The sequence below is a fragment of the Tursiops truncatus genome, chromosome 8, assembly GCF_011762595.2.
Source record: "Tursiops truncatus isolate mTurTru1 chromosome 8, mTurTru1.mat.Y, whole genome shotgun sequence".
NCBI classification, from domain to species: Eukaryota; Metazoa; Chordata; class Mammalia; order Artiodactyla; family Delphinidae; genus Tursiops; species Tursiops truncatus.
The window spans coordinates 54061043-54073740 of NC_047041.1; the positions used below are offsets into that span (position 1 = coordinate 54061043).

At 41.1% G+C, this 12698-nt stretch overlaps 1 protein-coding gene across 6 annotated transcripts in view; it reads left to right on the forward strand.

Moving 5' to 3' along the window:
• Positions 1–12698, forward strand: part of PAK1 (p21 (RAC1) activated kinase 1) — a 201874-nt gene that overhangs the window by 108137 nt on the left and 81039 nt on the right. For all 6 annotated transcript variants that reach the window (XM_033862198.2, XM_073808390.1, XM_033862199.2 and 3 more), the window contains one exon: positions 2311–2348. In XM_033862198.2, the coding sequence (XP_033718089.1) occupies positions 2311–2348 (38 nt within the window). The remainder of the gene's footprint in view (positions 1–2310; positions 2349–12698) is intronic.

A 12698-nucleotide genomic window follows, 5' to 3' on the forward strand; every position in this document is an offset into this window, starting at 1 on the left:
ACGCGGGCCTCTCACTGTTGTGGCCTCTCCCGTTGCAGAGCACAGGCTCCGGACGCGCAGGCTCAGCGGCCATGGCTCACGGGCCCAGCCGCTCCAAGGCATGTGGGATCTTCCTGGACCGGGGCACGGACCCGTGTCCCCTGCATCGGCAGGCAGACTCTCAACCACTGCGCCACCAGGGAAGAGCCCCCCCCCCTTTTTTTTTTTGCGGTACGCGGGCCTCTCACTGTTGTGGCCTCTCCCGTTGCGCAGCACAGGCTCCGGACACGCAGGCTCAGTCAGTGGCCATGACACACGGGCCCAGCCGCTCCGCGGCATGTGCGATCCTCCCAGACCGGGGCACGAACCCGCGTCCCCTGCATCGGCAGGCGGACTCTCAACCACTGCGCCACCAGGGAAGCCCTGGCACAGTTATTTTTAATGTCCTATCTCTCATTTTCCTATTTCCTTTCTTCTCATACTATTAATTATGATAACACTACTTCAGTTTGTATATGCTTGCACATAAACCATCTCATTTGATTCTCATGACGGCCTTGTGAGATTGGAAACGCAAGGGCATTATCCCCATTTTGCAGACTCAGGGAAATTAATTAGGCTCAGGGAAATTAAGTGACTTATTCACAGAACCTCAACATATCAGTTGAGTGATATACCAGTGTTGGAAGTGTGTTTTCAACTTGGGCCTTTAAATCCTTTGCTGTCTAAAAGCCCAAGCACAATCCTCCGTGCCAATTTTTTGTTAAGTTTCCTATCTTTTCATCACTTTATTTTCTGTACCAACTAGTAGCTAATGTGATAAGCAAAGCCTAGACTAGATTGACAATGCCAGGTTCTGGGTTTTAGCCCTACTTTGCGACTGATTTATGTAACCTTGAACCAGTTTCTTTTCCTCTGAACCCTAGTTTATTTATTTGTAAAATGAAGGGATTGCAAGTACTTTCTGCTCTGTCATTCTGTGCTATGGAATTTGATTTTTATATACAGAAATTGTACATCCCATTTTAAAGGAGCAAACGTACTTATTTTTTATATGGTGGAGATATATTTATTACCAGAATACCCAGTCCTCAAAAATACTAGCAGTACATAAGGTTAGGGGTGGTGCAAGGAAGGAACAGTATTGCACTTGGTATGGAATGTGCTTTTGGACAAGAAAAACAAGTGAATTATGTTTAAGCTATATCCTGAATTGATTTATCCAGAGTACAGCTGGCTATTCAGGGTTTGTTTTAAGAACATATTGTCACAGTTTATGGGTTCATAATTTGTCATAGGACCAAAGAAGCTATACCTGATACTTTCATGTATGATGGAATTGAGATCTTGGACATTCTCCGGGCTTGTTTCTTGGTGAGGAAGATGTAGGATTTGATATAATATTTCTTCTCCTTAATTCCCATTGGTGGTGAACTGGTGAAATCAATTTCTTCTTGGACTTTTAGGAATTAAAGAATAAATCCAAACACAATACTTGGTCTTTAAACTTATTTTCTTGCTAAGATTTCCATTGGGTCTGTTTCATAGTTTATCAAGTCTAAGATATCATTGATTGTAAGGTGCATTGTTATTTTACATGCCCCTAAAGAAAAAGAAGCTGCCAATTAAATCATGAAATACTTTTGATTGTAGGACACATCTCTTTCTGAGATGTTAATGTGAAAAAATACATGTCTCGGAATTAATAAAATATGGTGATTATCTGATTGAAGGAGCTTGGACCTATTCTTAGAAATAAGACCCTGCCTTTAATTATACTTGACATGACTAATGCATCTCTTTTCCTAAGGCTTAGTCTTTCTCTCCTTGTGGGGAATAGACATGGATGTAGAAGGATCCTTTCTAAAAGCTAAAGCCACATGCTGGTCATGATTTGTTATAGATGGCTCAGGGTGATGCCAGCCAGGAGTTCTTTCCCTTTCTCTTAGAATGCAGGAAATTTCCTTGAGCATTGAGGCCTGATGATGTGGATATAGTTCTAACCTAGTATTTAGAATTAGACCAGGATTCAAATCTTGACTCCTAATAACCTTTGTGTTAAGTAATTTGTGGACAAATTACTTCTCTTCTCTGAACATCAGTTTCCAAATCTGTGAAGGTGGACATACTAATAGTACTGAGAGCTGTAGTGAGGATTAGAGGAGGTAATGTGTATAACGTGTTTAAAATGGTGTTGGGCCTGTAGTACCAGTAACACTGTTATTATTCTGAGCTTGGCAAGTGCTTTAGTGAATAGGCTTCCTTAGGTCTCAAGAAAGGATTAACTGTAATTGTTTACTGACTGAGTCCCTTGTCTTTTTCCTTTTGCAGATAAATCAGCTGAGGATTATAATTCTTCTAACACTTTGGTAAGCCTTTATTTCCTCTATTCTGATGTGGGCAGGTATGATTTTTTAGGGATCAAGTCAAGTGTGGTAGATGCAGAGCCTGGGCTGGGGGGTACTCATCTTGGTCACTTTCCCACCCTGGGCCTCAGAATAAAGGACTTGGACTGAATAAACAATAAGCATCCCTTCCAGCTTTAATTTATGAATGCTCTAGAAATCCTAACCCTGGAACCAGAAGAACTGGCTGCTAGGCTCAATTTTCAGTTTTCACTTTGACCCTTAGGAAAGCCAGTTTGCCTTTCTGAGCTTCAGTTTTTTCATCAATAAATGAGAATGATACACTTTACTTAGAGATGTCTTCAAATAGCTGCATTTAGAGGAGAATTCTTTCTTTTGGGTTGGTTGGGTCTACAAAACCAGGATTAGGGCAAATTGTTGAAGGGAGCAGATCCTATTAATTTAAGGTCATTCATTCTGTCCTCTGAAGTTGTAGTGAATGCCCTATCACTTGAAGGAATGTGATAGGAGTCATTGGTGACCTCAAAGGTCCCTCTGCCCTTCATAACCTACAAATTCTGTTTTCCAAGGCAGATTATAAGATGAGATGCTGATGTATCCGAAAGGGTCTTAATGGCTATTAAGCTGTGACTTATATACTAGAATACTGCTATTCTTTATATCCAGTGTTGTCTCTTGTGCAAAGTTGGTTATTTCATGTTGATTTACTAAACATTTGCAAAGCCCCTATTCTATGCCAGGTCCTGTGTGGAGAAGTGGCAATATAGGGATGAATCAGACATTATCCCAACTCCTAAGAATCTCCCAATCCTGTAAGTGACATGAAGGCACAAACAGTTACAGTGCAGCATGCTAAAACTTCATGAGGCCAGGAGCTATGTTTGACTTGTCAGTTACTGGATCCCTGGCATCTGGCAAGTAACAATTTACTGAATAAAAGATTGGATGTATAAAGAAAGCTTCTTGATGGTGCAGACTGAGCTGAATTAGTTGTCTTGGGGAAGAATTATGAAGAGACAAGCGTATTCCCGACAGAGAATAATTAGCATGTGCCAAGACAAGGAGGTTTGTGAGGTAGGCTTGTACAGAGAACTGCAAGTGGTTTGTCATGATTGGAATGTGAAGTGTGAAGAGACTAGAGGTGGCTGGTGGGGAGGGGAGGGGAGGGGAGGCAGGTCAGATCATGTAGGAATTTTAACTTTATCTTAAAGGTAATGAGAAGCTATTGAAGAATTTTAAGTGGGGATGTCATACATTCTAACACAATACTGAGTCACCATCCAAATACTTTGAACCATGCTTCCAGCAATGGGGATTGGTTTATTCTGAGTCATTTATACTGTAATCGATGATAAAGAATGTTCATATGTCCATTACCTTGTCGCATACTGAGTCCTTTCTTATTCACTACCTCTTTTAATCTTCATAGGAGTTTAATGAGGTGGGTTATTATCCTTGTATAATCGATGATAAAACTGAAATTGAGAATGGTTAATGGCAGTAGGTATCTGATTCCCAGTCTGCATCGCTTTCCCCTGATTCATTCTTTCATCAAATGGAATAGATACAATTAAAAGGTGGGGAAGAATTTGCTAATGTTAAGATCCTTGGGAGTTTCTCCCCATTATTGAACTGCAAATTATTGAAGAAGGGACCTTAACCAAAGCTGAGCTGTGCCTTGTGGCACAAATGTCTTTATGCCTTTATAGGAGGAGTAACAGCTATTATTTATCGTGTAGCTAATATGTGCCAGGCAGTGTGCTAGTAACTTTATGTATGTTAGCATAATTAGTCCTCACAATTACTTAGTGAAGAGATTAGCATCCCCACTTCACAGGTAGGAAAACAGACTTTCCTGAAGGCTCATAATTGCTATTGTGGCACAACCAGATTAGAACTAGGGTCGTCTGAGTCCCTGTCGTGGATTTTTTTCACTGTGGCAGGGAACTGAGAAAGACCATGTCAGAGAGGTCTTATAAAGGAGACTGCAGTAAAGCCTTAGCTCTGTTGTTCCTTAGTGAGGAGGAGGGGCCCTGGGGCTCATGCCATATGGCAGAGAGGATGACACCTGCTTGGTAAAATCCTGTACTGGTTTACCAGGTTGTAAAGGACATTTTTCTCCGCAACTCAGAATTTTCCCTGTGGCTCAGTCCTCTTTATTTTCTTACTAGTTTCACATGGGGGATATGGTTTGTACTGTGGTAGTATTGCATTGTTTTCCATATTGGTTTCACACAGATCTTTCCAATTGATTTGGGAAATAATTGGATGAGATTATAACATCCATGACACAAGTTAAGAAATTGGGACTCAGAGAGATTATGTGACTTGCTCCCTATCCTTGAATGAATTAGTAGTAGAAACCAATACAAAATTCAGTTCTCCTCAGCATTCATTTATACATTCATACCATAAATATTTACTTAGCACTTTCTTTGTGCCCAGGTGTTAGTGATACACAGATAAATTTTACACTTAGTCCTTGAGAAAAAATTAACAACAGAATAAAAGGATAAGGGCTGCAAGAGGGGTACATGAATAATGTACCATGGGGGTCATATTTGATGGAGTGATTTATTCTGCTTGGTAGTACAGAACAGTTTGCACAAGGTTCTTGGGCCCTACGATTTGTTCATTTAATAAACATAACCTTTAAGGTTTCTTCTAGCTCGAAAATTCTTTTATTTGTGGCTCATTGGTCTGAGATATATCTCCCAGATTACATAGCACTTAAGTGCCTGAATTCTCATTTATAAAATGATCACCTATTATGTGATAGGCTCTTTGAGTGCCTAAGATCAAGGGCAGGTAAGGTCATTGCTCTTGATCTTACAGTTTAGTGAGGAATCAGAACACGTAAACAAGGATTGATAATACAGTTTCAGGTAAACATAGGCAATGATACTAGCCAGAGAAAAGGGCAATCAATGCTTTCTTGTGTGAGGTAGCATGAACAAATGCCAAGTTGTTAAGGATCCATCGTGTCAGGCAAAAGAACTTGGACTGTGTGCTGGAGCTAAGAAAGTATTTTATTTAATTTTTATTTTTTTAATATCTTTATTGGAGTATAATTGCTTTACTATGGTGTGTTAGTTTCTGCTTTATAAGTGAATCAGCTATACATATACATATATCCCCATATCTCCTCCCTCTTGCGTCTCACTCCCACCCTCCCTATCCCACCCCTCTAGGCGGTCACAAAGCACTGAGCTGATCTCCCTGTGCTATGTGGCTGCTTCCCACTAGCTATCTATTTTACATTTGGTAGTATATATAAGTCCATGCCACTCTCTCACTTCATCCCAGCTTACCCTTCCCCCTCCCCGTGTCCTCAAATCCATTCTCTATGTCTGCGACTTTATTCCTGGCCTGCCCCTAGGTTCTTCAGAACCATTTTTTTTTCTTTTAGACTCCATATATATGTGTTAGCGTACGGTATTTGTTTTTCTCTTTCTGACTTACTTCACTCTGTATGACAGACTCTAGGTCCGTTCACCTCACTACAGATAACTCAATTTCGTTTCTTTTTATGGCTTAGTAATATTCCATTGTATATATGTACCACATCTTCTTTATCCATTCATCTGTCGATGGACACTTAGGTTGCTTCCATGTCCTGGCTATTGTAAATAGAGCTGCAGTGAACATTGTGGTACATGACTCTTTTTGAATTATGGTTTTCTCAGGGTATGTGCTCAGTAGTGGGATTGCTGGGTCGTATGGTAGTTATATTTTTAGTGTGTGTTTTCTTTTTTTTTGCGGTACGCGGGCCTCTCACCATTGCGGCCTCTCCCATTGTGGAGCACAGGCTCTGGACGTGCAGGCTCCAGACGCGCAGGCCCAACGGCCATGGCTCACGGGCCCAGCTGCTCCGCGGCATGTGGGATCTTCCCAGAACGGAGCATGAACCCGTGTCCCCTGCATCGGCAGGTGGACTCTCAACCACTGTGCCACCAGGGAAGCACCTATTTTTAGTGTTTTAAGGAACCTCCATACTGTTCTCCGTACTGGCTGTATCAATTTACATTCCCACCAACAGTGCAGGAGGGTTCCCTTTTCTCCATACCCTCTCCAGCATTTATTGTTTGTAGATTTTTTGATGATTGCCGTTCTGATTGGTGTGAGGTGATACCTCACTGTAGTTCTGATTTGCATTTCTCTAATGATTAGTGATGTTGAGCATCCTTTCATGTGTTTGTTGGCAATCTGTATATCTTCTTTGGAGAAATGTCTATTTAGGTCTTTTGCCCATTTTGGGATTGGGTTGTTTGTTTTTTTGATATTGAGCTGCATGAGCTGCTTGTAAATTTTGGAGATTAATCCTTTGTTAGTTGCTTCATTTGCAAATATTTTCTCCCTTTCTGAGGGTTGTCTTTTGGTCTTGTTTATGGTTTCCTTTGCTGTGCAAAAGCTTTGAAGTTTCATTAGGTCCCATTTGTTTATTTTTGTTTTTATTTCCATTTGCCTAGGAGGTGGGTCAAAAAGGATCTTGCTGTGATTTATGTCATAGAGTGTTCTGCCTGTTTTCCTCTCAGAGTTTTATAGTGCCTGGCCTTACATTTAGGTCTTTAATCCATTTTGAGCTTATTTTTGTGTATGGTGTTAAGGAATGTTCTAATTTCATTCTTTTACATGTAGTTGTCCAGTTTTCCCAGCACCACTTACTGAAGAGGCTATCTTTTCTCCATTGTATATTCTTGTCTTCTTTATTGAAAATAAGGTGACATATGTGCATGGGTTTATCTCTGGGCTTTGTATCCTGTTCCATTGATCTATATTTCTGATTTTATGCCAGTACCATACTGTCTCGTTTACTGTAGCTTTTAGTATAGTCTGAAGTCAGGGAGCCTGATTCCTCCAGCTTCGTTTTTCGTTCTCAAGATAGCTTTGGCTATTCGGGGTCTTTTGTGTTTCCATACAAATTATGCAATTTTTTGTTCTAGTTCTGTGAAAAATGCCATTGGTACTTTGATAGGTATTGCATTGAATCTGTAGATTGCTTTGGGTAGTATAGTCATTTTCACGATGTTGAATCTTCCAATCTAAAAGCATGGTATATCTCTCCATCTGTTTGTATCATCTTTAATTTTTTTCTTCAGTGTCTTATAGTTTTCTGCATACAGGTCTTTTGTCACCTTAGGTAGGTTTATTCCTAGGCATTTTATTCTTTTGTTGAAGTGGTAAATGGGAGTGTTTCCTTAATTTCTCTTTCAGATTTTTCATCATTAGTGTATAGGAATGCAAGAGATTTCTGTGCATCAGTTTTGTATCCTGCTACTTTACCAAATTCATTGTTTAGCTGTAGTAGTTTTCTGGTAGTGTCTTTAGGATTCTTTATGTATAGTATCATGTCATCTGCAAACAGTGACAGCTTTACTTCTTTTCTGATTTGGGTTCCTTTTATTTCTTTTTCTTCTCTGATTGCTGTGGCTAAAATTTTCAAAACTATATTGAATAATAGTGGTGAGAGTGGACAACCTTGTCTTGTTCTTGATCTTAGTGGAAATGGTTTTAGTTTTTCACCATTGAGAACGATGTTGACTGTGGGTTTGTCATATATGGGCTTTATTATGTTGAGGTAAGTTCTCTCTATGCCTACTTTTGGATGATTTTTATCATAAATGAGTGTTGAATTTTGTCAAAAGCTTTTTCTGCATCTATTGAAATGATCATATGGTTTTTATCCTTCAATTTGTTAATGTGGTGTATCACATTGATTTGCGTATATTGAAGAATCCTTGCATTCCTGGGATAAACGCCACTTGATCATGGTGTATGATCCTTTTAATGTGCTGTTAGATTCTGTTTGCTAGTATTTTGTTGAGGATTTTTGAATCTATGTTCATCAGTGATATTGGCCTGTAGTTTTCTTTCTTTGTGACATCTTTGTCTGGTTTTGGTATCAGGGTGATGGTGGTCTCTTAGAAGGAGTTTGGGAGTGTTCCTCCCTCTGCTATATTTTGGAAGAGTTTGAGAAGGATAGGTGTTAGCTCTTCTCTAAATTTTTGATAGAATTCACCTGTGAAACCATCTGGTCCTGGGCTTTTGTTTGTTGGAAGATTTTTAATCAGAGTCTCAGTTTCAGTGCTTGTGATTGGTCTGTTTATGTTTTCTCTTTCTTCCTGGTTCAGTCTCAGAAAGTTGTGCTTTTCTAACAATTTGTCCATTTCTTCCAGATTGTCCATTTTTTTGGCATATATTTGCTTGTAGTAATCTCTCATGATCCTTTGTATTTCTGCAGTGTCAGTTGTTACTTTTCCTTTTTCATTTCTAATTCTATTGATTTAAGTATTCTCCCTTTTTTCTTGCTGAGTCTGGCTAATGGATTATCAATTTCGTTTATCTTCTCAAAGAACCAGCTTTTAGTGTTATTGATCTTTGTTATTGTTCCTTCATTCTGTTTCATTTATTTCTGATCTGATCTTTATGATTTTTTTTCTTTCTACTAACACTGGGGTTTTTTTGTTCTTCTTTCTCAAACTGCTTTAGGTGTAAGGTTAGGTTGTTTATTTGAGATGTTTCTTCTTTCTTGAGGTAGGCTTGTATTGCTATCAAGTTCCCTCTTAGAACTGCTTTTGCTGCATTCCATAGGTTTTGGGTCATTGTGTTTTCATTGTCATTTATTTCTAGTTATTTTTTGAATTCCTCTATGGTTTCTTCAGTGACCTCTTGGTTATTTAGTAGTGTATTGTCTAGCCTCCATGTGTTTGTATTTTTTACAGATTTTTTCCTGTAATTGATATCTAGTCTCATAGCATTGTGGTCGGAAAAGATACTTGATATGATTTCAGTCTTCTTAAATTTACCAAGGCTTGATATGTGACCCAAGATATGATCTATCCTGGATATGTTCCATGAGCACTTGTGAAGAAAGTGTATTCTGTTGTTTTTGGATGGAATGTCCTATAAATATCAATTAAGTCCATCTTGTGTAATGTGTCTTTTTTGTGTGTGTGTGTGATACGTGGGCCTCTCACTGCCGTGGCCTCTCCCATTGCTGAGCACAGGCTCTGGACGCGCAGGCCCAGCAGCCATGGCTCACGGGCCTGCCGCTCCGCGGCATGTGGGATCTTCCCTGACCGGGGCACGAACCTGTGACCCCTGCATCGGCAGGTGGACTCTCAACCACTGTGCCACCAGGGAAGCCCTAATGTGTCATTTAAAGCTTGTGTTTCCTTGTTTATTTTCGTTTTGGATGATCTGTCATTGGTGAAAGTGGGGTGTTAAGGTCCCCTACTATTATTGTGTTACTGTCAATTTCCCCTTTTATGGCTGTTAGCATTTGCCTTATATATTGAGGTGCTCCTATATTGGTTACATAAATATTTACAATTATTATATCTTCTTCTTGTGTTGATCCCTTCACCATTATGTAGTGTCCTTCCTTGTCTTTTGTAATAGTCTTTATTTCAAAGTCTATTTTGTCTGATATGAGAATTGCTACTCCAGCTTTCTCTTGATTTCCATTTGCATGGAATATCTTTTTCTATCCCCTCACTTGCAGTCTGTATGTGTCCCTAGGTCTGAAGTGGGTCTCTTGTAGACAGCATATATATGGGTCTTGTTTTTGTATCCATTCAGCCGGTCTTTGTCTTTTGGTTGGAGCGTTTAATCTGTTTACCCCTATGTATGTTCTTTTACCATTTTCTTAATTGTTTGGGGTTTGTTATTGTAGGTCTTTTCCTTCTCTTGTGTTTCCTGCCTAGAGAAGTTCATTTAGCATTTGTTGTAAAGCTGGTTTGGTGGTACTGAATTCTCTTAGCTTTTGGTTTTCTGTAAAGGTTTTAATTTCTCCATCGAATCTGAATGAGATCCTTGCTGGGTAGAATAATCTTGGTTGTAGGTTTTTCCCTTTCATCACTTTAAATATGTCCTGCTACTCTTTTCTGGCTTGCAGATCAAGCCAGATCAAGCCAGTTTCTGCTGAAAGATCAGCTGTTAACCTTATGGACATTCCCTTGTATGTTATTCGTTGTTTTTCCCTTGCTGCTTTTACTATTTTCTCTTTGTATTTAATTTTTGGTAGTTTGATTAATGTGTGTCTTGGCCTGTTTCTCCTTGCATTTATCTTGTATGGGACTCTCTGTGTATCCTGGGCTTGACTATTTCCTTTCCCATATTAGGGAAGTTTTCAACTATAATCTCTTGAAAGATTTTCTCAGACCCTTTCTCTTTTTCTTATTCATCTGGGACCTCTATAATTTGACTGTTGGTGCGATAAATGTTGTCCTAGAGGTCTCTGAGACTATCTTCAATTCTTTTCATTCTTTTTTCTGTATTCTGCTCTGTGGTTGTTATTTTCACTATTTTATCTTGCAGGTCACTTATCCGTTCTTCTGCCTCAGTTATTGTGCTATTGATTCCTTCTAGAAAATTTTTAATTTCATTTATTTTGTTGTTCATCATTGTTTGTTTGCTCTTTAGTTCTTCTAGTCCTTTCTTGTATTTTCTCCATTCTATTTCCAAGATTTTGGATCATCTTTACTATCATTACTCTGAATATTTTTTCAGGTAGACTGCCTATTTCCTCTTCATTTGTTTGTTCTGGTGGGTTTTTACCTTGCTCCTTCATCTGCTGTGTGTTTCTCTGTCTTCTCATTTTGCTTAACTTACTGTGTTTGGGGTTTCCTTTTCACAGGCTGCAGGTTCGTAGTTCCCGTTGTTTTTGGTGTCTACCCCCAGTGGGTAAGGTTGGTCAGTGGGTTGTGTAGGCTTCCTGCTGGAGGGAACTGGTGCCTGTGTTCTGGTGGCTGAGGCTGGATCTTCTCTTGCTGATGGGCAGGACCCCATCCAGTGGTGTGTTTTGGTGTGTCTGTGACCTTATTATGATTTTAGGCAGCCTCTCTGCTAATGGGTAAGGTTGTGTTCCTGTCTTGCTAGTTGCTTGGCATAGGGTGTCCAGCACTGTAGCTTGCTGGTCATTGAGTGGAGCTGGGTCTCAGCATTGAGATGGAGATCTCTGGCAGAGCTTTTGCTGTTTGATATTATATGGAGCTAGGAGGTCTCTGGTAGACCAATGTCCTGAACTCAGCTCTCCCACCTCAGAGCCATAGGCCTGACACCCGGTGTGAGCATCAAGACCCTGTCAGGCACACGGGAAAAAGAGAAAAATGAAAAAAATGTATATATCGTTGCTCCCCAAGTTCACTGCCTCAATTTTGGGATGATTTTTTGTCTATTGAGGTATTCCACAGATGCAGGGTACATCAAACTGATTGTGGAGATTTAATCCGCTGCTCCTGAGGCTGCTGAGAGAAATTTCCCTTTCTCTTCTTTGGTCTCACAGTTCCTGGGGTTCAGCTTTGGATTCGGCCCCGCCTCTGCATGTAGGTCACCTGAGGAATTTTGTTCTTCGCTCAGACAGGACAGGGTTAAAGGAACAGCTGATTAGGGGTTTCTGGCTCACTCAGGCCAGGGGGAGCAAGTGGTACGGAATGTGGGGCGAGCCTGCGGCGTCACAGGCCAGCATGACGTTGCCACAGCCTGAGGCATGCCGTGTTTTCTCCTGGGGAAATTGTCCCTGGATCACGGGACCCTGGCAGTGATGGGCTGCAGAGGCTCCCTGGAGGGGAGGTGTGGGTAGTGACCTATGCTTGCACACAGGCTTGTTGGTGGCTGCAGCAGCAGCCTTAGTGTTTCATGCCCATCTCTGGTGTCCGTTTGATAGCCGTGGCTTGCACCTGTCTCTGGAGCTGGTTTAGGCCGGTGCTCTGAATCCCCTCTCCTCGAGCACCCCGAAGCAATGGTCTCTTGCCTCTTTGGCAGCTCCAGACTTTTTCCTGGAGTCCCTCCTGGCTAGCTGTGGTGCACTAGCCCCCTTCAGGCTGTGTTCACACAGCCCACCCCAGTCCTCTCCCTGGGATCTGACCTCCGAAGTCCGAGCCTCAGCTCCCAGCCCCCACCCATCCCAGCAGGTGAGCGGACTGGTCAGCACCGATCCTCTGTGCGGGAATCTCTCCACTTTGCCCTTTGCACCCCTGTTGCTGCGCCCTCCTCCGTGGCTCTGAAGCTTCCCACCCCCACCCCCGTCTCCGCCAGTGAAGGGGCTTCCTAATGTGTGGAAACTTTTCCTCCTTCACAGCTCCCTCCCAGAGGTGCAGGTCCCATCCCTATTCTTTTGTCTCTCTTTTTTCCTTTTTCTATTGCCCTACCCAGGTACTTGGGGCATTTCCTGCCTTTTGGGAAGTCTGAGGTCTTCTGCTAGCATTCAGTAGGTGTTCTGTAGGAGTTGTTCCACATGCAGATGTATTTCTAATGTATTTGTGGGGAGGAAGGTGATCTCCACTTCTTACTCCTCCGCCATCTTGAAGGTCTCCTAAGGAAATAGTTTAAATCGGAAGTATTTTAAGTGAG